At 37.1% G+C, this 24,516-nt stretch overlaps 3 protein-coding genes across 6 annotated transcripts in view; 2 read left to right on the top strand and 1 right to left on the bottom strand.

Moving 5' to 3' along the window:
* The first annotated feature begins 11 nt into the window (after nucleotides 1-11).
* On the top strand, nucleotides 12-9,208 carry LOC133533086 (GATA zinc finger domain-containing protein 14-like). Its single transcript, XM_061872029.1, has 4 exons — nucleotides 12-370; nucleotides 621-987; nucleotides 3,160-3,359; nucleotides 4,584-9,208. Exons 1-4 carry the CDS (start codon nucleotides 340-342, stop codon nucleotides 5,120-5,122), a joined length of 1,137 nt encoding a protein of 378 aa, XP_061728013.1. The 5' UTR covers nucleotides 12-339; the 3' UTR covers nucleotides 5,123-9,208.
* A 1,291-nt stretch (nucleotides 9,209-10,499) lies between these two features.
* LOC133533090 (small ribosomal subunit protein eS1) overlaps nucleotides 10,500-24,516 on the bottom strand; it is a 196,414-nt gene continuing 182,397 nt past the window's right edge. Inside the window, exons 1-7 of one of the 2 annotated variants that reach the window (XM_061872037.1) lie at nucleotides 16,620-16,776; nucleotides 16,218-16,314; nucleotides 14,996-15,081; nucleotides 14,175-14,270; nucleotides 12,800-12,947; nucleotides 11,031-11,192; nucleotides 10,500-10,661 (exon numbers count right to left, since the gene is read on the bottom strand). In XM_061872037.1, the coding sequence (XP_061728021.1) occupies nucleotides 10,518-10,661; nucleotides 11,031-11,192; nucleotides 12,800-12,947; nucleotides 14,175-14,270; nucleotides 14,996-15,081; nucleotides 16,218-16,314; nucleotides 16,620-16,681 (795 nt within the window). In that variant the 5' untranslated portion in view covers nucleotides 16,682-16,776 and the 3' untranslated portion in view covers nucleotides 10,500-10,517. Of the gene's footprint in view, nucleotides 10,662-11,030; nucleotides 11,193-12,799; nucleotides 12,948-14,174; nucleotides 14,271-14,995; nucleotides 15,082-16,217; nucleotides 16,315-16,619; nucleotides 16,777-24,516 lie in introns of those variants that run through there. The other variant, XM_061872038.1, reaches the window with a different exon arrangement.
* The window catches only part of LOC133533089 (sphingolipid delta(4)-desaturase DES1), a 53,743-nt gene continuing 48,492 nt past the window's right edge, over nucleotides 19,266-24,516 (top strand). For 2 of the 3 annotated variants that reach the window (XM_061872036.1, XM_061872034.1), the window contains exon 1: nucleotides 19,266-19,580. In XM_061872036.1, coding sequence (XP_061728020.1) covers nucleotides 19,499-19,580 — 82 coding nt within the window. In that variant the 5' untranslated portion in view covers nucleotides 19,266-19,498. The remainder of the gene's footprint in view (nucleotides 19,581-24,516) is intronic. The other variant, XM_061872035.1, reaches the window with a different exon arrangement.

Below are 24,516 nucleotides of genomic sequence, written 5' to 3'. Positions count from 1 at the left end.
TCTCATTTGGATTAGCAACCTTGTGTTTGATAAGAATTCGCGCCCCCGAAATACGATTATTGTTATCATAAATAAATCGACATGACACTGGCAATCAACAGTAAGCCATTAAAAAAAAAAATATATTTGATCTAGCAACATTACTTTTCCCCGCCACCCTCAGCAAATCCTCATTTATTATCTCTTTTGCTTGTTGCCTTGTTTGTTGGTGTTACTGTTTTTGATGTTGTGAAACCACAATGCGAATTGATTGATCGATTTCCACGTTTTACATAAAATTTTCTTGTGTAAGCAATTGTATAACACTAGTTCAATCACAATCAACATATCCATATCAAGATGATGGACGACGCGATTGACATGTCATTAGGTAATTTCTAATGATTTTTTTAGTTCCCTCCATGCTCTAAGCATTTTTCGGAATTTCCGAAGTAGAATTTACTCTTAAATTTCATTCCGTACATAGATTCAGTAATTATAGGGTTTTGGACATCTGAACTCGGCAAATCATTCTATTGAACTTCACTACATAACCAAATAATGATTGAGTTCAAGAAAATCTGTTAAGATGTTTGAATATATAACTTTGTTATAATGTATGTATAACTTAATGTTTACAGATGACATCATAAAACAGAGACAAATTGGCAAAAACACCCAAGGGAAAAATCGAAACTTTAACCAGGGTGGTAACAATCCCTATAACCAAGGTGGAAACAGAAATTTTAACCAAGGAGGTAACCAAAATTATAGCCCGGGTAATAAAAAATTTAATAATCAAAATGGAAATAACCGAAACTACAACCCAGGAAATAGAAATCAAAATGATCAGATGAATCAAAACCATAATGGTATGAACCATAATAACCAGGGTGGTATGAACCGGAATTTCCACGGTGGCATGAACCAAGGTAACCGTAACTGGAATCAGAGAAACAGGGGACGGTCTCAGTCACGGGCAAGATCACACAGCCGCTCACGGTCCAGGTGAATATTGCACATTGCTTCTTAATATTCTTGTTGACAAAAGTATGAAAAAGGATAACTAAATTCATAATCTTAAGAAATACATCACCTTATAAAACAAATTCCCCTGCTGCTCAGTCTGTGTGTATGCAAAAAACTCGAAAACTACTGAATGTATTTTCACACGGTTTTCACCAATGAATAGAGTGATTTTTGAGGAAGGTTTAGGTGTATAATTTGTTAAGGTTTTGTGTAATGTGCAAAGCCAGGGCAGATTGCTAGTTAGCAATACAACTGTATGCAAAGATTGATTTACATATTTGAATTTTGATATATATTTCATATCAGTTCTGCTTTACATACCCAAAAAGCATGATAAATTATGCTTAATAAATTGTTATACACTATTTTTTCGTATTAAATTCTTAATAATGTTGATTATTTGTGTATTTTGTGTTTGGTATTAACACATTCACTGCCAGACAAAAAACGGCGCACTACCCCAGAAACCGGTGGTCTATAGCTGCATACAAAACAACCCGCGCAGCGGGTTGTCCGGCATCTGAACAAAGTTCATGAGTGCCCACCAGGTGGGTTCCCGGCAGTGAATGTGTTAAACTTTTTGATGGTAGTGTATTTTTTATATACCGCTGCCACGCGAACATTTGTTGTTTTAATTGATATAGGATTGTAATAAAAATAACAATATAAAATATGTTTTTATTACAAAAAGTCTAGTACAAATGTTTTACCCTATGGCACAAATGTCAATTTACAACCTGTCTACTTAAAAGCTAATAATGCATACAAAAGTTCCATAATCTAGAATCTTGATCTCAATGTTTAAATTTATATCAAGTCCTACAGAATAGTACATTACAATACAAGTGCGAAAAATAGGAAATTCGCAATGAGTAGCAATAAATTAAAACACAACCAGAGGGAGTGTTTTAAATCTACACAAGTTGCGAATTAACTATTTGCACATGTATCATACAACGGTTTACAGTACATGTAGCCCTTTAAATTTTCTTCAACATAGTTACGTAATGTGCTAGTTATCGCACTAGTGTGGTAAAGTAACACCATATGTACTGTAAACCATTTTTTTAACAGTAAAATTTTTGCTTGTTTGTTGTATATGTTCCCCGTTCCCGAGCACCTCATCCCAGTGCTTTTTAGCACTTTGAAAGTGTTTTTTTTAAATGGCAAATATTTATAAAAACATGAGCACTTCATACTTTAGCAACACGTTACTGCAACCAAGGCTCGGAACGGAACCGGTTTTTAAAAATAGCGGTAAATACCGGTTTATTTCGGTTTTACTCCGAACTTTCATAAGAACGCGAACGTTTTAAGCACTTTATTGTACCCTAAATAAAGCGTTTATTTATATTTATTTATTACTCGACGAGCGACGAAACGGCCGGGATGCTTGATGTTGTGCCGCGTAAACAAAGACACAGACATAGGCAGAAACCGGTTTTTATTGTTCTAAACTGGTTAATCAGACAAGAACTTTATGGAAATGTTCTCCTAAAACTCGGTTTAAAAATACCGGTTTTACGAATGAAACCGAAATTAAAAGGTTTTGCGCCAAGTACATGATCACGGTTTGGAAATTTAACCGGTTTCCGAGTCTTGACTCAAATCATCACTTATCAAAGGCATCTGTTTACTGTTGCTACAGCTTCTAGTTTAAGTATTAAAATAAATTACCGCACGTTTAAAGTCACCCCAATGCGTCATACCTATATAAATATTATAAATAATAAATATATACATATTATAGGGACACTCCTGACTCCTACACAAATTGACTAAGTCCCACGGTAAGCCAAGAAGGCTTGTATTGTGGGGTACTCATACAATGATATATACAATATACAAATACTTAAATATATAGAAAACATCCATGACTCGGGAACAAATAAATGCCCTTTCCGGAATTCGAACCCAGGACCATCAGCTTCATAGGCAGGGTCACTACCCACTAGTCGAAATATGCAATCCTTGACTTTTGTATTTGTTATGTCGGCTGTAGACACTCATCGAGAGCTTATCGCTGAGAGTCTCAGCACCGCTCCGATCCAATCGGAGAAGGGAGCAGCATTTACAGTCGTTTTCGGCCTGTCTCGGGGTCTCGACGAGTGTGTACAGCCCGCATTACAATCCACAATTTTTTTCGGACAGATCTCACTTCTCCCGCGACGGCTCCCAATCTCGCGACCGCTCGCAACGCTCCCAGTCTCGTGCGCGCTCGCGATCTCGCCAGCGCTCGAAATCTCGGTCTCGCTCGCGCTCGAGATCGACGTTCACGCCGCGAGGTCGCGCTGGACTGGATGAGCCGGTTAGCGGCATTCCTGACTTAGTGCGGGTTGGGAATTATTCAGGTAAAGACACTTATCATTCCTATCCTACTTTTTTACAACGCAAGTTCAACAATTTTAAAACCAGTAACACTGAACAATTAGGCATCGGAGTTTTTATCGCATGGTAAGACTAATAGCGAGCTATGGAGTCGACATTAGCAATAAAATTCAAGTCATATTCATATTTATACTCATTTACTTATTTAATTAGTGATTTAATTTTACAAGAACAAGAATGTTTGTAAACGATCCTTTAATTTTGTCTTTCAGGATATAAATATTACTAATAAAAAAGAATTACCATTTTTATGTATTGATTAATTTACATTAATATTATTTCTGCCTCTTTTAATATTGTTTATTTTTAATTGTCATGTCACTAGTGTCACTTTAATCTTATTGTCATTGTGAACGACAAATACAATATAGGGACCGTGCGCGTTGGAGGGTCTGCCATCTTGTGGCCTGAATTGAAACCATAAACATGCACATGTACACGTCACGTGTTTTCTTGTGCATAGTAGGTTCTGCCATCTTGTGGGCTACGTCGGAACAATAAACATCACATTTACGCCTCGCGCCAAAAATCTGACGGCTCCTGTGCTGCCTCCTACAGTTCATGCACGCTCCCTATACTTCTATTTATTTGAATTATTTACTTTGCATTTTTTTTAACGTTTATCTAATCAAATAATTTACCATATTAGAACGTTCCTGAGAAGGAACTCTACCCGGGATCTCGGTAAATGTCCAGAGAGAAGAGAGTTTGTATAGCCCTCTTAGTTAGGGGTAGTCTGTAAAATCTTGCTTTGAAACATTTGCCAGAAAATTTTACAGTGTGAGCTAATTACCCTAAGTATTTATTTATTTATTTAAACTTTATTGCACAATATAACAAATAAAGTACAAATGGCGAACTTAATCCCTAAAGGCATTCTCTACCAGTCAACCATCGGGCTAAACAGAAACAGTAGTACGTGCAGGCATTAAACAAACAACAAAAAAACAGAATAATTAACTTCAAACAAGCAAAATAGCGATAAATAATATAGTAACGGTAATAAACTTACATAAATATACTATAATTAAATATACATACATATATATTCATTTATGTACCCAGTGCAAAAGATACTATGACTACGAAGGACAATTAACCAGAGAGCTTGTCGAAAAAGTGCTTCCGTAACATACGCTTAAACGAGAGCAGTTTATGTTAAGAAAAATATTTATATTTTATTTCAGGCGGCTTCCAGAACCGAAACTATAACAACCGGAACAACTATCGGCAAAACTCACGCCCAAACTACGACTCAGACTTGACCGTGAGCATCGGCAACAATTTCGCTCAGCTACGCAACAAAAACTACCTAAATAAAAACTCGCTCAACCAACTCAACAACCAATATAATAAACAAGGTTACAAAAAAGGACCAGGCTCTGTTGGATCCAATCGATCCAACTATTCAAATAGATCCAATCACTCAAATAAGTCGAACAAATCTTTCAACAATTCAAATAAGTCTTTCAACAACTCAAATAAGTCTTTCAACAACTCAAATAAGTCTTTCAACAACTCGAATAAGTCTTTCAACTCTAACAAATCGTTTGGAAACCGACAAAAACAGCCGTTTTCAAAGCAAATGCTAGATCCGGAGCTTCAGAAACAAATAGCAGCTATGCAGAAAAAGATTCCGGGGACTATTGTTATACCTAGTGGAGTAGATTTCGCGCCTACACCTGCAACTACTCTGATGACGCTTCATGAGAGATTTGGATCATAAGGTAAGCTGCCGTGAACCTAAACTGCTGTAACTGGCAATTTTCCAATTATAGCTTATTTTTCGTCACAATTTGATAAAATTTGTTAAGTTTAAAAAGTTCTGAGTGTACCTAATAAAGACTAAATACCATTTAGGTACAATTTTAAATACATATGGTGAAATTACGCTTATATTGTTCAGAATGGGACAGTCAGTGGCATAGTCCGATTTTATCGCCTGTCACTTTCGCACTTACATACTTGTTAGAACGTGATAGGCGATAAAACGCGACCGTGCTACCACCGCTGACAAAATATTTTAATCGGCTCTTTAATGATTTTTTGTCGTGATCTATGTATATTAAACTCAGAATTATATCCAATCGTTTTTCAATTTGAACTATTTTGAACACTAGGAAATCAGAATCTTATAAGGGTTTTGAAGAGTCGGTTAAAGGTCTAACGATGGAACTTAGCATTTTCTTTTACAATTTTTTAGAGAATTAACATAAATTCGGTAAATTTCAAATTTCTCACACAAATTGAGTAGCCTTTGCTATGAGATATAATAAAATTGTGCTTGTTTTTATATCCTAGATACTAAAGTGGCATTTCGATTGGCCTGTTTGAATAAGGTGTGTTCGAGTAATTCCGATCAATACGAAATAAATAAATATTATAATTATACACAGACAATCTAGTCTCACAGTAAGCTCAATAAGGCCTGTGATGTTGGTACTGTAGTTTAGTTTGTTTTTTTTTTTGCATTAGAAAAAAGGTTATACAATATTGACATGTATTGGGTCATTACCTATGAAATTGGCGTTTTTGTTCATAAGTATTAGTCGTGTCATAGTTTATTTATTTTAACAGTAACTTCGAAGTATTTTTTAATTTCATTAGTGCGCTACATAACAACGATTTTACATACAATTATTTGTTACTTTTATTGTTTTATGTATTCAGAATACCTCCCTGAAAACAGCTCTTTTCATGTGCTGCCGGCTCGAGTATTTAAATGACTTATATTTTTCTGACGGGACAGATTAAAAAAAAATAGATAGAAAATGTGCCTTAAAATGTCTCAGATTACTGGCAAAAATTTGTTTGGTTTGAAAATGCCATCACAAATAAATCCGCAAAATTAATTGTATGAAAAATCGAATTTCGTTAAAGTTCTCCAAACAAAACGCCAATTTCATAGGTAATGACCTAATATTTTTATTGAAAACTTTACAAAAATCATTAACTAATGAAAGCAAAAGAATATAAATGATCGTATATGATTTATAATTGTTACATATTTGCAGTGATTTGTTTTTCAATAAAAATACACTTCAAAATCGCTTACCTTCTTTCTAATGCTCTTCTTCCTTGCGTTGTCCCGGCATTTTGCCACGGCTCATGGGAGCCTGGGGTCCGCTTGACAACTAATCTCAAGATTTGGCGTAGGTACTAGTTTTTACGAAAGCTACTGCCATCTGACCTTCCAACCCAGAGGGTAAACTAGGACTTACAGGGATTAGTCCAGTTTTCTCACGATGTTTTCCTTCACCGAAAAGCGACTGGTAAATATGAAATGATATTTCGTACATAAGTTCCGAAAAACTCATTGGTACGAGCCGGGGTTTGAACCCGCGACCTCCGGATTGCAAGTCGACGCTTCTCCTGCTTCTTCTTTCTAATGCTAAAAGTACGAAATATAGACGTCAATAAATATAATACATAACTCAAATATTGAATTTGTTATATGCACACAAATAAATGCCCTTACCAGAGTTACCAGGATTCGAATCCGGGACCTCCTGTTTCGTTGGCAGCATCACTACCGACTAGGATAGGACTAATTCTATCCATCTTATTTGAGTCTTTGGAATTACCGATATTCTGACTTTTCGGAATTACCCGGATACACCTTACTACGAAATCATGTGCCTTTTTACTCATTTTATACTTAAGTGACAGTCCAGTCGGACACATTGGGGCAATGTATAGTCTTTCAAACGCGAAGGGTAGGGTGACATTTGATTTTTTTTTTGCCTCTGCCGAGACGGCGCGCTCGTTTGAGCGTGGACGTCTACACTGGCCGGTTTGTGCGCGAGGAAATTGCCTCGCGCGTATGATCGCTCTGGTTGGACCCAACTATGACGTTTCATACCAATCCTTTTATAACTAAAATAACTTGAATTCCAATAAGACAATAAATATATATTTATATTTCCGAACGATTATTATTAACTATCACTAAAAAAAAATCCACAGCGCAGGCTTCGTCAACAATAAATACATTTCTTCGTAGCTTAGAATATCTCATTACAAATTACCAAAATAGGTAGGTTATATTATGTTATAACAATAAATAGATAAGTTCTAATACCTTTGAGTTTCAATGTAAAACGGAACTCAATTGCAATATAGTTTGACTCTACTTATCGACCGAATACCGAATCGATTCCGCTCGTGTCAAATCGTTTCAGTCGCGTCCAATTATGAAGGTGTTTACTTAAAAATATAAATCATCAGATCATCACCAATAGTTGGGTCCTCACAGAGCGTGAATACGCGCGAGGCAATTTCCTCATAACGGTTATTGTATATAGGTGGTTTTCGCCTTGGCCGAGGCAGCGCGCGCGTTTTCCTCGGGATTATATGGCCTTTGCAGATTTAATCGAGAATCGAAAAAAACGTTTCTAATTTGCATTGTGACAACCCTATAATTTACTGTTGACATGTGTCAGCCTACCTTCAGAGTTAGAAAAAGACTTTCATTTTAGTAGATGGGGGTTGTCGTTGAGATTCAAGATGGCGAAGACTTCTCGAGAATATTTTTTTGTGTTTTGCTCATTTATGTTGTTCAAAAAGTAGTATTGATAGCTTATTATGCAGTGAACTATCGTGGAAGTGTGCAGGTAATGAAAAACTAATCTTGAAACGCGTTTAACCATGTTTTAATCAACATCCGGCAATCCATCGTGGCTTTTAGTAAAGTCGAGCTATCTCTTTACTAAAAGCATCTACCGAACAACGTCATGCTCTACGAGCACACTTAAAACTTACAACGAAACTTGACATTGGCAAAATCATCATAGATTTGATGGAAGCCATATTTTAAAAGAAGTAGTAGATGGGATAACAAGATAGTATTTCTTTGCAAATTGTTCGGATACTCCACCGAACACTATGATCGTAATATGATAAGATTCATATACTAGCCGTGTCTTATCCAACCTCGACATTGGCAGAATCATCAACACCTTGATGGAGCCATAACACGAAAAATTGATTGATTGGTATAATAATAATTAGTATATATGTTTTTCACGTTGTATGTAAGTTACATACTGTAAAACAAATATCAAGCGTCTATTACGTGTGTATGATTTAAAGCACAGAACAGTACCAGATATCTTGGAGCAGCCATGATGTTCTCAAATATCTCAACAAAGCCTTATCAAGAGGCACATGTTCAGATATTTTTGGACACCTTGGCCGCTCCGATATATCTAATAGCCACTGTACCTAAGGGATGTATACTTTTACGTACCTACATGGTAGTTTCATAGATAAGTGAACTTAACGTTAAGTTAAATATAATTAAGAAGCATTAAGTTTAATATAATAATGAAGATTTTTTTGACGTGTTTCCTTTAACGAAGTTGTATATTTCTTTTGTGAGATCAACTGTAATAAAATAACCCTTTCAACGTCGACAACGCCAAAATATGCCAGAAGGTACAAATATAGAACACTTGATAAGTACATTTATTTATTTAATACTTACGCGATTTTATATTTCATGATTTTGCCTTTTATCCGACGTTTTAGCATAATAAATAATAGTACTTAATATAGTAACCGTAGAGAAATTAAACTTCCTACAAAACCGAAGTTTGACAACGAATCATGCTGTCCCTTTCTAATGTATGGCACTATTCCTTTCGACTGTGGTCGTGCACGCATAGGGACGTCAAGTTGTGCCAACCGTATTAATTGCTCGGAGCAATGCTGAGCCGAATGGAGGCGAGAATGCCCGAAAAGAGGAGTGTCGCCCCACTGGTTTTAGCCAGGTTGCACAAGCAACATATTTTTAGTGGAAATAAAATAACAAGTTTTCCCAAAAAAAGCGGAAGTGCGTTTTTTTTAGAAAAGATAACTTTCACTTTCTGTTAAACAAATGATGTTGGCGTGTGAGTGACTATTTTGCGTCGGTGAAAGGGTTAAATGTATAATAGGAATATCTGTGATTTCAGCTCTGTCTTAGAGATAATAAAATTAAGACGACTTATGAAAAAAAGATGACGTTTTGTTAGAAAATAAATGGTAAAAAAATATTTGGCGATTTCATTTATTTTGATAAGTCCCCAAAAAACCGTGGTATATATACTCGTTCTCGGTGTGTCTCGGGGTCTCACGAGTATGTACAGCCGACATATATTCGCCAAATGTATGGAGAGTTAAGGAGAACAATCTAAGATGTGTATGAAGTGTCCATCAAAAATATTAACCTTAACGCCACGAACACCTAAAGTCGTCGAAACTAGTCGTGCCCACAGCGCCAAGGACAACTATAGGTATGGAAGGTGGAGGCAAGGAATGGAATCTCCATGTACCAAAAAGTGTCATCAAAAAACCTTAAATAGGTGGCACTACAATATCTAGAATATTTGAAAAAAAAACAAATCATAGACAGCGCACTTCACTCCGTCAATAACGCCTAGGTTCTTAGTTGGCTCTTAGCTACTCTTGGAGAGTTTTGGAACTACTATTTATAGCTGACAGCTGGACACTTGCAACAGTTCTGCCTATGGAGATTGCATTCCTCTACCTTCCATATTATTTGTGTTTATGACAAAGCGTTCAAAAGATTAAATAGGTGGCGCCACAATACTTCGATAAAAAAAATCATATCACTAACAGCACACTTCACTCCGTCAATAAGGAATCTTACTGCAATGTTCTGCCGCCAGAGTGCAGTACCAGCACATAGTTATTTTGGGTTTTTGTCAGTTTTCACAGATTGTTACGAATAAATATATCATTGATGCATCAAGGCGGTTAGTTTACCGTTTGTCCTAGTAGCGCCCATTACGCAGTTTTGCGTGATATTCCCTATTGGGGTAATCTAATTCATTTTCTGCCCTCCAGGCGGAAAGCATCAACTTTGCTCCCGCTGCGCTAAACGAAGTTGCCGCTTTCCGCCTCCATCGAGCAGAAAAATAGTATGCGCACCACGGGAAGAATCGTAGGACATTCCATCCCGCGTGTTTGCCAATTTTACACGCGGCACGCAATGTCCTACTTTTCCTCCCTCGGGACACAAATAACTATTTATTGACTGTGATATAAAAACAGGTCTCCCAGGGGTCGCAGGTATAACTATTTAAAAATGAAACAACGTATACATCTTAGTCATATATTTAGACGCTCTCTTGCACGGGCGGCTCGTAGCCCTCCGGCCTCTCGGACTTGTCGCCGGCCTCGCCGCGCTTGCCGCTGCCGCCCTCGCCGTGCAGCTCCATCAGCTTGGAGATCTCGAAACGAGGCCGCTTGAGTACCTTGACCTGAAAAAAAAACGTATACATGAGAAACTGTTTTGAAGGCTACAGGTTTTGTTAAAAATGGGAGGATTTCAGTGAAAAATCAAAAGGGAACAAATGTTTTCATCAGTTCTGTCATTGCGAGCTAGGTGGATCATCATTTTGGTTTTAACTAGCTATCTTTTCTTAATTGTCGTAAAACAGAAGGTAACATCTTAATTAATTATTTTAATATTAATTAATAAAGAATTGTGCTGAAAATTAATATAAAATAAATCAGCCTCATTGCCTGTTTATTTAAAGACTCCACGTCGACACATCGTTAGCGCGATGTAGGAATCGCGTCGAACGTTACAGCGCCATCTAACGGAAAATTGAGTCAACTTGACGTACCTTCCTGATGCACACATCGCGGAGCGGGTAGATGCCGTGGCACGCCTTCTCGATGTCCTTGGCGATGGAGTCGGGGAGCAGCTTGTTGACGACCTCGCGCAGCTCGGAGTTGGTGACGTCGCGGGTGATGATCTCGCACATCTTCTTGCGGATGGCGCGGACCTGTTGAAAAAAAGTACAGAGTAAATAAATTATTATTTTAAATTTACAGGCTTCTTTAAGAAAAGTGAAAGAATTTTTTTTATTAAAAAACACTTGTTTCATAGGACTATAATTTAATAATAAATTATGGAAGGTGGAGGTAAGGAATGGAATCTCCATGTACCAAAAAGTGCCATCGAAGAACCTTAAATAGGTGGCGCTACAATACCTAGAATACTTGAAAAAAAAAAACAAATCGTAGACAGCGCACTTCACTCCGTCAATAACGCCTAGATTGTTAGCTACTCTAGCGCTACTCTGGAGAGATTTGGAATATTATTTATAGCTGACAGCTGGACACTTTTGCAACCGTTCTACCATAAGAGATTTCACTCCTTTTAATTCCATTCTCCATATACATAGAAGGACCTTTGTCATAAAATGTGTACCTTTTGAACACCTCAGCACTTATAGGCGTCGTAACTAGTGGTGTCCACAGCGCCAAGAACAATCATATTATAACGTGTGCTGTCAAAGTAACCTTCCCGCTTTCAAGTAAGGTTTACATTAGCTTGCTTGCGTGTGGCGTGTAAGTGCAGTTTTTGTTTATGACGTAAAGCGTTCAAAGGGTTAAAATTTGTTCTATAGATAAATAATGTAGCAACGACACAAAGTGATCCTTATACAGTAGTAGTAAGACTCGATATTGTGTGGCAGCATATAATGTTCGCAGCATAAAACGATACGAAGACCATAAGGTGTAACTTCATATAGCTGGACTGCGAAAATTCAACCTCACAAATAGCGAACATTTTTTTTAGAATCATTTATTTATATATTGTGCATAATTTAATGGGATTAGGCGGGTCCACATAGAGCGAGCACACGCACGTCTACACTGGCCGGTTTGTGCGTGAGGAAATCTTATCTCGCGCGTACGCTCGCTCTGTGTGGACCCGGCTAATGATAAATTTTATAAACAATCTCGTCAAGTCGGCTTTTGCAACATAATTTAGTTTAGTGCAGGCAGTTTAAGGAAAGGGACGGTAATCTGATCATCCTAGAGAAACTAGGCCATTCTAGGAAGAGTCTGGTTTCTTCACAATTTTTTCCCCCAATGATTCCTGGTTTCCTCACAATGTTTTTCTTCAACGAGTCTGGTTTCCTCACAATGTTTTCCTTCGCTAACGACCAACCTACTTCTGTGTGTGGAGCAGGCGCACATCACAAGCCCCAAATAAAACATATATGGGTCTAATCTTTTGAACTATGGCCTTCACCTGCTATATGCTTTCATAAATCTGTCCATCTGTTCTCCTTCACAGGTCACATTTCTCAACCAAGTCTTATGAAATTTTGTGAAAACCTTCGATAATTATATTACCTATTATAGAACATTTTTATGGATTGTTTTTCGAAATGGCGGCATGGCTTTTCAAGCCATCGGTGGTCTTCAATCGATGTTGTCTTCATAGTCTGCCATATCTCGACCACTATACATTTCTATCCTTCCTTGGTCCTTACCTGGGTGTGCTATCATGGCGCAGTAGGAAAACAGCTGCTATTTAACAGTGAAGTCCCTGGTTCAATCCCCGGCCATCTATGCAGAAAATATAACTGGTTCTTACCTGGGTGTGTTGGGCATAGCAAGTCTTGCGCTGGCTAAGCGTATCCTTGTTGGTGAATCCGATGCAGAACACTCGCAGCAAGTAGCCATCGGTGGTCTTCACATCGATGTTGGCTTCGACCAGTGTTTGCCATTTCTTGACCATCCATCTGTAATAAAGAAAATAAGGTTGTTAAACGAAATTTTTAATATAGGTTGTTTACTAACATCAAAATTTTATTATTGGTGGAATGCTCATAACCTTTTTCTTTCTATTTCCTTAACCGCAAATTTGAACCCTTAAAAAAAATTAAAAAAAAATTATTTAACTTGCAAAATAAATTTAAAAATAATTTAAAAATTATCCTCTTAACTAAAGACAACCAAGTCAAGTCCGTTTCCAGGTATGAAAATGGTCCATCTACTAATGGGTATGTTGTTAAAAAGTTTACTGAGATTTATTAAAATGTAGCAGTGACACAAAGTGTTCTTCTTACAGTAGTAATAAGACTCATTATTGTGTGGCAGCATATAATATTCGCAGCATAAAACGATACGAAGACCATAAGGTGTAACTTCATATAGCTGGACTGCGAAAATGGATTTCATTGTTTAAAAAAAACTACCCATATTGTTCAGTACTAAACAGAAAATTTTAACAATATAAAATTTTAATCACAAAAGTTCCATGAAAATCCTTCAATATATTCCCCAAGGCCAAGGTATTCACAAATATCTGAACAGGCACTATAACACCTTGACAATAAAGCTGTGTTCAGATATTTGTGAGCGCGTTGGCCGCTCCAATATATCTGATGGCTATTAAACATTGATCAGCCAATGCAAATTAACTTTAAAAAATGTATGTTACCAATTTCAAATTGTAGAAAATAATGTTTTAGTTGTTGTACATTTTCACCCCTTTTGAAAATGTGTTTAACATATCCAAGAGATGGATAGGCTTAGCCACACCAGATGCATAAGAATTTGGCTGCGGCATAATCATGCTGCAAGTGCATGTTGTTCGCCTCTAAATTTACATCTTTTGAAAATGTGTTCAACATCGAAGTGATGGATAATGGCTACGCCACACCATATGTATTGTATATGAAGCTTGGCATCGCTTTCTCTCTCTCTTGAGCCCATCACTACCCTTTGGGTGTAGGCGTCCTTCATTTTATGGCACTCGTTTTGGTTCTGTGCAACCTGGAGCCACTTCTTCCCCACAGTCCTTTTGATGTCGTCGTCCCAATGCACCTGGGGTGTACTTTGAGCATGTTCCTTCCCCATGGTCATCACTCAAGTAGTTGTTTACTCCATGAAGCGGTCTTGCCAGCTATATGAGCAGCCCATTCCCACTTCAATCTGAAGCTTGGCATACACATTAACAATCTTACCTGAGCTTGTCAGTGGTAAGGTCCATTCCGTGGAAGTTGCAGAGCACATTGCGGCCCTGGACATCCTCGGCGATGAGACGGAACTTGCGGAAAGACCTAGGACAAGGGGATTGATTAATAATTTCATAAATATGGTTAGAAAGTATATGCGAGATGTTTTTGAGCACTATCAGAAACAAAATCAAAAGGGAACAAATGTTTTCATCAGTTCTGTGTCATTGCGAGCTAGGTGGATCATCATTTAATGCTCTTTTTTTTAAATCCTTACAGCAACTTATTTACGCCAAATTAGTATAGAAGACTACTTCAAAATGGCTAAATTTAGTATGCTTAAATGAAATATTTTAATAGTACTGTTTGTTATACATGCTGATTACTAGCATGAAAGCATGCCACTATTGAGCAATTGCTACTTAGTGGTATATGTGTCGAAACATTGCTAATAATGAGCATGCTCATTTCGAGTTTGCTCAAAAATCAATGGCAGTGCAATTTTAGGCATGCTACCGGCAGCACGGCTGGAAGGGAGCGTGCATTAGCGCGTATGAACAGGTTCTTATTGAGCATGCTAGTAAGGCAGTAGTAAAATGTTAAAACTAGCATTCTCATTGCTAACAAATGTAAACAGTCCATAAGCATGCTCATATTAAGCATACTGATAGTACGCTTTTCAGCATGCTATTCTAGAGCATGTGTAACAGTAGCTAATCTATCTAATTCCTATGATTCAGATTTTCACAATTGTTAAAGCTAAATTTAGCCATGTATTTATTTTATGTAAGGAATGATATCAAGAATAATACTGTTATTTTAGGACATACCTCTCAGCGTCAGTGTCAGCTTGAAGGTCAGCTAGTGAGACCTCAAACACGCGCCCCTTCAGACCTTCGGACGCGATTTTCGTACCCTAGGAAAAAAGTACTGTTCAGAGACAATATTAAACTTTTTCAGGTTATGTTTGCAATAATGCGCATTTCAGTAATAAATCAAAAGGGAACAAATGTTTTCATCAGTTCTGTGTCATTGCGAGCTAGGTGGATCATCATTTAGAATGTTTAATACAAAAATTTCATTATCATCTTAGAAACATTGCCTCACTACTGCTTGTAAAATGTTTTTTCACCTCAGCAGCTCAAACAAGCCTACTTTCGTCACTCCAGGGAGTGAGACAAAGTAGCTTTTTAATTTAGTGAAGGCCATGAATACAGGAATAAAAACTTTACTTGATGTTGAATTTTTTTTAACCTTTAATTTGTTCTCACTACTGAGAAGTTGTATGTGTCATACGAGAGCAAAGTTATTTTACATCTCGTGTTTTTGAGTACCATAGTGAGGTACCAATGCACCTGGGGTGTACTTTGAGCATGTTCCTTCCCCATGGTCATCACTCAAGTAGTTGTTTACTCCATGAAGCGGTCTTGCCAGCTATATGAGCAGCCCATTCCCACTTCAATCTGAAGCTTGGCATACACATTAACAATCTTACCTGAACTTGTCAGTGGTAAGGTCCATTCCGTGGAAGTTGCAGAGTGAGCAGAGTTTCATGGAGTAAAAACTTTACTTGATGTTGAATTTTTTTAACCTTTAATTTGTTCTCACTACTGAGAAGTTGTATGTGTCATACGAGAGCAAAGTTATTTTACATCTCGTGTTTTTGAGTACCTCACTATGCTCAAGATTCTAACAAAATCAACACTCGCAAGAAAAACGAACTTTCCTCTCTTGTTGCACAAATAACTATTGAGTGAAAGTGGGGAACAGATTATAGGCTGCAGAAGTGAATTTATTTATACCTATTTTCAACCCCACCTTGTACACTGACTACTTGGTTTTTTTCGAACGTTTGATACATAGTATTGCTATTATATTATTTCATATGAATTCTAATGGAGGCAATTGCTTAGTGCTCATAAGGTTTGACCACGTGGCAGTCATACTGCATACTAAATTATTATTTTTATTTTGTAAGAGAATTGCAGTTATCCACAAAGTGAGGTTAGGTTGTACTAATTCTAACCTAAAAGTTAAGGAAATGGAACTCACCTGGGTACGGTTGACAAGGGTGGTGCCCACTTGTCTCTTGGCGAACATGGACGGTGCTTTGACATCGTACCAGTCTTTACGGGTGAAGGGATCTACACTGAAAGCAAAATACAAAAAGTTTCATATAACCTTAAAACTTACCAAGTCACCGCTTGAAATTTAAATATATAATGTTATAGGCTTATAGGTCACTTGCAATTTTGAAAGACTGAATTGATTAAAATATTGTAAGAACGTGGTATATGTAAAAATATTCTAAGGAAACTGGAAACACGATTGACACGAGCCACCAAGTTATATCGGCTAATATCCCAACAATCACAGATTTCACTTCGAATATACGATATTAAACACATTATCGGTTGATTAAAATATCTTATGGCAGGTTTATTAAGCACTTACATCTTCTTCTTCACACCCTTTTTACCGCCCTTCGAAAGGCCTTTATTTTTACCGACCGCCATGATCACAATCAAACATAAGAAAGAGTTTGGATTGTTTATGCCCACAGGCAAATGTCATTTTCTCCGGTAGGTTGGCTGAACTGTAATTATTGTCGATGGGACCTGTATAAAAGAAAATGAAACAAATATATTTTAACAAGTAGGATATTTTAGTTACTTAATTTGTTTAACTATTCATGATGCAAATATGAATTTATGAGAAACTTAAATATCTATACATTTCTAAAATATCAACGCTTTTAATCATAGCTTGAATAAGTTCTGACATCAACTGTCAATGTCAAATGTCACCTGATTGCAGTCATGTGTTCAAGTGGTTCAAGCCAGCTCGGCTGTGACGTAGGGTTACCGCGTTATAACGAAAGTCACTAATTCCATGATATAATTAGTTATTAGTACTAATCAATTGGGCTGATATTTAAAGTTTCTATTATTAAGATTTTAGATACAACGTTTCACTTTATATCCGGTTGTAGCGTTTTTTACGAGCATTTTAACTGCACATGTATTAGTTATTTATTGAATTATGAAACATTCATACAATATTATAATTTCGACAGAGATTATCTTCTTCTTCTTCCTCCTGCCCTTATCCCACGTTATGTGGGTTTGGCACAACATGTTCTTCTCTTCCATTCTCCTCTATCTTTCGTCACCTCAGCACTCACTCCTTTCTTTCTCATATCCTCTTTCACACAATCCATCCATCGTTTTTTGGGTCTACCATCCGCTCTCCGTTCATCAACATTTATTCCTAACATTATTTTTCCTATATGGCATTCATTACAAAAATTTAACAGTTTAACTGCAGGTGGAAGTAGGTATCTAATTAAACATTTTAATAACAGTTAAACAGTCAATATATGATTGCTAGAGCTAGACCAAGCTAAGTTGGCAGCGATTTTGATAGCCCAGACTGTGCACGTGTTATTTAAATGTTCTAATTTCATAGAATTTTGACGTTTAAAATAACACTTGCACAGTCTGGGCCATCAAGATCGCTGCCAACGTAGCTTGATCTAACCCTAAGTACCTAGGTAGCTTACATTAAATTCTACAATCACCCCCCTCCCACACACTAAACGTGTGACGTAATTAACGGACTACCCCTTATCAACTGCTGGAACATGGTTTATTGACCGTGGGTTGCGCTATTTCTATATTATTTTTTACCTCAAACACAATCGACCACTCTCTACTCCTGGAAAAACTGTCTCGTTACGGCGTAAATGGATCTTTCCTACTCACCATAGGTTCATTTTTGAAAAGCAGAATGCAGAGTACGCATGTCCTAACGTCAAAGAGTACCTTGGAGCTGATAGGCGATACTGCTGTCCCTCAAGGTTCGACGATGGGGAATTGCCTGTTTTAGTTCTAATTAACGACGTCGCGACCGCCTGTTCGGATACTGAATTCGTGACATTTGCGGATGACACGTGCCTACTCGTGAGTGCCGATAACTTTGAACTTTTGAAATCGAAGGTAAATAAGTCTATGTATGAGATATCCCAATGGTTTACAGCAAACGGTATGATGTTAAACGTAGAAAAACGAACATAATGCATTTTCAACTTAGGCATCATAATACTAACCAGTTGAACATCATGCTAAACAATACCAGCGTACCTCAGGTTGATACGGCAAAATATTTAGGCTTCACTATAGATTCCGGACTAACATGGTCCTCTCACATTGACCTCTTATGTGAAAAGTTATCGTCAGCATGCTATGCGCTCTCGAGACTTGCACCAAGTTTGTCATTCAAAAATATTAAAAAGGCATACTATGGATATTTCCATGCTTTACTAATCCAAGGTGTCGACTTATGGGCCACCGCGGCCGATCGAGACAGGGCCTTTAGAATGCAGAAACGAGCTGTTCGAATTATAATGAGAAAGGCGTACGACATTCCCGCTAAGGATCTGTTTAAGGAGTCGAAGATCATCACCCTGCCTAGCGTATATATATTAAACGCCTGCAAATATGTGAGAGCAAACCTGAACACATACACCACTCACTCCAGTACCCGTCGAAGTAATTTTTTAATCGTGCCGCGTTGCAGATTCGCAAAGACTCGAGGGTCGCTTGGTGTCATGGGTGCAAAATTATATAACTCACTACCAGTCGAGTTAAAACTAGTACGAAGCGATATCTCGTTTGCAAATCGTCTAAAAACGTTATTAACAAATCTTGCTTGCTATACTATTGACGAATTTGTCGAGACGTGTAGCGACCCGAAATTATAAATTTTAAACTAAACCTGTTTTTTTTTTTTTTTGTACCTAATACTTAGAAAATAATACTTGCAGGCATTAAAAATAATATGTATGTACCTGTTAAACGCCTACTTAACTTATGTGCCTAATTTTCTGTAAAGAAATTGTTTTATGTACCAACCTAATTTTGACATGTAAAATACTATGTTTTATGAATAAAAATCTGAAATCTGAAATCTGAAACAACCTAACAAAACTTAAAGTAATATTTTGGTTAAAAGTAAAAAAATATAATATAATATTGTGAAAATGTTTATTTAGCGGATTTTTGCTGTTTATCTATCATACGCTGGTAACACTGACTTGATTACCACCGGCGCGACGGCTCCGCCTATTGCTATATTATATTCCTCGCTGTACGTTCGCCGTCTACGATTAGGTAGGCGAATTGCGATTAGATATAAACCTATCTTTTTAATATACTAACGTTGCCCTATTATCTCTAGTTCACGGTTACGTTCTAGAGACACCAACGTATCTTCCGTAAATCGTTACTTTCGCGTATTCTAATGTGGAACTGAACTACGTTCGAATTTTAAGTATGGGTGCTAAAGTGTCCCGAACGGATTTTGAGTGGGTATACACCGAGGAGCCTCATGCCAGCCGGCGGAAAATTATTTTAGGTAAGTTATGATGTCATTCTTCTTCTTCTGGCCTTATCCCATTTTTATTTGGGGTCGGCTCTCCTAATCAATTTTCTCCAGTTATATCTGTTCCGGGTCGTCGTTGGGTCTATACGGGTATTAAGTTATGACGTCATTATTATGCATGAAGACCTATCAATAAATCTGCCAATGCTTGCTTCAAACAATGTTGTATTGAGCTGTGAACTCATTTTTTTTTAGGCACTTTACTCAATTATAAAGGTTTGTAACTGTAATTTCCTATTTTAAATATATATTACATATGTAGTTTTCCTGCATATTGGAATGTATTTTCCTTTAAGGATTCCTAAACTCCTACCAACATATAGACTTTATGTAAAAAAATATGTATTTAAATTGGTATTAAGCAAAATTGTTTGCTAGCAAATTTTAGGACTATTAAGTACCAAGAAGGCTATAAATTACTACCTTGATTAATTTGTGAGTTTTAGAGGGTACTATCATATATTCTTGCCTTCATAAATGTTTTAAACTGGTTTTACAATTTGTTTTACTACTTTTCTACAATATGCTATAAAGCTAGAATTGTGAAAGAGTATTTTTACCTATGAAACATGTTTACCTCCAGTTCCTAGGGTAATAAAAATGAAGTATATTATTATTGATAAATGTAAACTTATTATAATATTATTGATTAACAAATACAAAGAAAACTTAATAAACAAAATAATAATTATTGAATCAGTCCAGAAATGTGACTTACAGGCAGTTAGAACAACCAAACGCAAGAAAACATTTTTGTACAAGCTGAAACTGATATAAAATATATATAATAATTCAGCCTATATACGTCCTACTGCTGGGCACAGGCCTCCTCTCATGCGCGTGAGGGCTAGATATAAAATAAATAAAATAAAATTCCTTTATTTCAAGCTACAAGGCTCATAATCAATTTTAACATGTCTTACTCTTAATTCTAAATCATATAAATTTCTATCATAAAATATTGTACAAAAATATATAAACATAATCATTTAAAATTGCTCTATATATGATATGAAAGCACTGTTAGCAGCAAAAAAGCTGGGCATCCTCAACAAGGTGAGGCAGTATTTTACACCTAGGCAGCTGCTCGACCTTTACCAAGCACAAGTCCAATCTTGTGTGGAATACTGTTCACATCTGTGGGATGGTTCAGCCAAATACCAGCTTGAGGCGCTCGAGTCAGTCGAGAGGAGGGCCAAGAGAATTATTAATGACTACGATCTGACGAATGCTCGACTTCAAAGTCTGGAGCATCGTCGCAAGGTTGCCAGCCTAATGATCTTTTATAGGATACATTTCGGAGAGTGTGCTGAGGAATTGCACAACCTTATTCCTCCATCCCCATTTCACCATCGGACTACCAGACAATCGGCACTTCGGCATCGCTTCATGGTAGGTATTCCACAAATACGCACGAAGCGTTGTTTCGCTTCAACATTCCTTATGTGAACTGCCAAGGAGTGGAATGCCTGGCCGAGTCTGTGTTTCCGTATGAGTACAATCTGAATCTCTTCAAGGCTAGAGTAAATAGGTATCTCATAGGTAAGCGTGCTCCACCGTAGACCGCATCATCACTTACCATCAGGTGTGATCGTGGTCAAACGCCTGCCTATCCTCTATAAAAAAAAAAAATCTTAGCTCGAGCTTCACACTGGCTTAGTCAGTCAAAAATATGAAATTCAAGTGCAATAAAATACCAAAAGTAACATCTGCATACACATCCAGGGATTGAACCAAGATCATCGCTGTTACCACCTGTTTCTAAGCAGCTGTTTGCCAACTGTGCCACTATAGGATATATGTAAGTCAGTCAAATTTGGCTACATATTCTTGAGAAAGAATCAAACAAAAGAAGGCAGTGATGGAAAAAATCTTACACTTTTCTTAGCTTAGCCCCTATATAAACTGTCAGTTCCAATAACTGATGAAAATCATTTTTAATACAGTTGCTCATAAAGTGCTACTTTATGAAGCTGTTTAGTGTGCAAAAGTTGGTTTTTCGAACTAGTGTTACGAAGTATTTTTTTACTTGTCCCGTGTCTTTAATTCGCAAGAGACATCTCGGGAATTGTAAATAATGACATACTTTGCACACTGGCATTGAAGCTTTTATTCTAGGTAGCTGAAATACAGTTTTGTTTGTACTATTATGATCCCATAGACAAGCTAATCTCCCTACGAGCTGCTCTTCAAATAAAGTTGATTTAGATATCACTGGCAGTCATTTGATTGTGAAATGGAAGTGCTGGAGTAGAAAAAATCTATTGATTAAAGATAAACCTACAATAGAAACGGAAACAGACTCACCCTAAATTTACTTGACACCGTTCCGTGGAGCAAGAGTTGGGTGCATTGGGGATGGGGTGGGAGGAGGCTACGGTGGGAAGAAAATGGTTCGAGCCCTACACCCCAGCAAGGGGTAAGAGGATGGAAAGAAGAAAAAGAAAGATAGATGTCTATAGAAGAAACAGGAGATTTGGCTAAAAACCCTTTTGCAGAATCTCATTGAAAAGATTCCTTTAAAATGAAAACCTGTTTATGTGCAATAAAGTAACATACATACATACATACAAAACTTTGTAAACTCCGTCCACATATTAAGGTGTTAAACTGCTCTAGACCTCACCTTTGTATTCAACTTTTCATAATTATTATAACGTAATGTTTACCCCCAGGAATAAATAAGCCCACAGTAAGCTCAATAAGGCTTGTGTTGTATGGAAAGTTCTATTGTACTTATAAGTGATGCTATGTATTTTTCATGTCACTAAATGTTGATGATGGAGGAACAGACATACAAAAGACATTTTCATTTCTCATGCTCTGAAAGTCAATCAATCAATTTTTATTTTATTTTATTTGTTAAACATAGGTACATACTACATAAATAAATAAATAAATAAATATTATAGGACATTATTACACAAATTGACTAAGTCCCACAGTAAGCCCAATAAGGCTTGTGTTGAGGGTACTTAGACAACGCTATATATAATATATAAATACTTAAATACATAGAAAACACCCATGACTCAGGAACAAATATCCATGCTCGTCACACAAATACATGCCCTTACCAGGATTTGAACCCGGGACCATCAGCTTCGTAGGCAGGGTCACTACCCACTAGGCCAAACCGGTCGGTCGTCAAAACTACATAGATGTTACAATTGTGACATTATCTATGAAAAGGGACCTTATTGTCGGTGGCGCTTACGTCATTATCAACGATGCTCCCATATTATAAACAACGCCGCGCTACGCAGTGCGGCGTAAGCGCAGAAACAATAAGGTCCCTTTCCATAGATAACGTCACAAATTTATTTTGCATGGTGCCACTATGGTTTTCTTTCATTGCTCAAGGAGTGATATGTATGTGTCACACAGCCAATCAGTTAGTTCAACAATGACTGTAGAGTATTGAGTAATATGAACTACGTGACTTCACACACGGCAACGTTATAGTCAGACCAAGCTAAGTTGGCAGCGATTTTGATAGCCCAGAGTGCCCGGACGGCGCAAGTGTTAAGGAAAATTTTCATAGAAGCTTGACGTGTAAAATAAACGCTATCAAAATCACCGCCAACTTGGTTTGACACTAGGTACTTTGTTTTTTTTTCTGTTAGTGTTAGTGGTAGTCACGTCTTAAAATATCGGTGCGAAAAATGTGCCAAAATATGTATGTACACGACCTTATTGCCTATAAATGAAAGTAGTGTGTGCATGTTTTTGGCACTTTGTCCGTGTCGATATATAATTTATTTATTTAAAATTTGATTCAGGCAACAAGGCCCGTTTTTTTTTTAATTATAGGACATTATTACACAAATTGACTAAGTCCCACAGTAAGCTCAATAAAGCTTGTGTTGAGGGTACTTAGACAACGATATATATAATATATAAATATTTATAAATACCTACTTAAATACATGGAAAACACCCATGACTCAGGAACAAATATCCATGCTCATCACACGAATACATGCCCTTACCAGGATTTGAACCCGGGACCATCAGCTTCGTAGGCAGGGTCACTAACCACTAGGCCAAACCGGTCGTCAACTTAATAACTTAATACCTTAACTGTACATATCATCTTCACTCATCGCAACGGATACGTTGTATTTCTGTACCCCTAGTGTAACTAAATTCGATTTTGAAACGTGACGTACGCGTTTGCGTTTAGTCTCATTTTGTATGGGTTTTTGAACAGCGCGCCAAGCGGGACGTTTTGGAAAGTCAAAAATCTCATACAAAATGACACTTAACGCAAACGCGTTCGTCACGTTATGATGTCGATCAAAGTTACACTAGGGGTACTGGACCTAATTTGAAGAATTACTTCAATGGCTTAAAGCCATGTCAACATTTCATTGCAAGTTTGAGAAAAATAACTGCATATTTCTAATTTCTTATCACGTTTCTCACACGATACACTAAATTCACAAACTCAGTTGCAATGTAATCTCTGTTTTTTAGTATTATAGGTATTATTGTTTAACGATAAGTGATAACAAACGTTTAAACAAGATAAGCCTGGTTTAGTGAATCAACAGTCGACCGCCTGTTATTGATTATGTCACCAAACAGATACAGGCAGACCAAGCTAAGTTGGCAGCGATTTTGATAGCCCAGACGGTGCAAGTGTTAAGTTAACGTCACATTTTTATAGAAGTTTGACGTTATAATAAAACTTGCACCGTCTGGGCTATCAAAATCGCTGTCAACATAGCTTGGTCTGACTGTATCTTTTTTCTCCTTGGTAATGCGATTTCCAGTTTTATGGCAACAAAAACTTTACTGCAGAACTTTTTTGGGCGTTTTCTTAATATAATCGTGTTTTTGGCAAACTGGGGCATTTTTTGCGTGGCTACACGAATGAATATAGATGCACTCAAGTTGCTGATAA

Source organism: Cydia pomonella, chromosome 28 (assembly GCF_033807575.1).
Source record: "Cydia pomonella isolate Wapato2018A chromosome 28, ilCydPomo1, whole genome shotgun sequence".
Classification (NCBI taxonomy): domain Eukaryota; kingdom Metazoa; phylum Arthropoda; class Insecta; order Lepidoptera; family Tortricidae; genus Cydia; species Cydia pomonella.
Note: the sequence above shows the minus strand (reverse complement) of the source record. Positions and strands in the feature narration are given on the sequence as shown.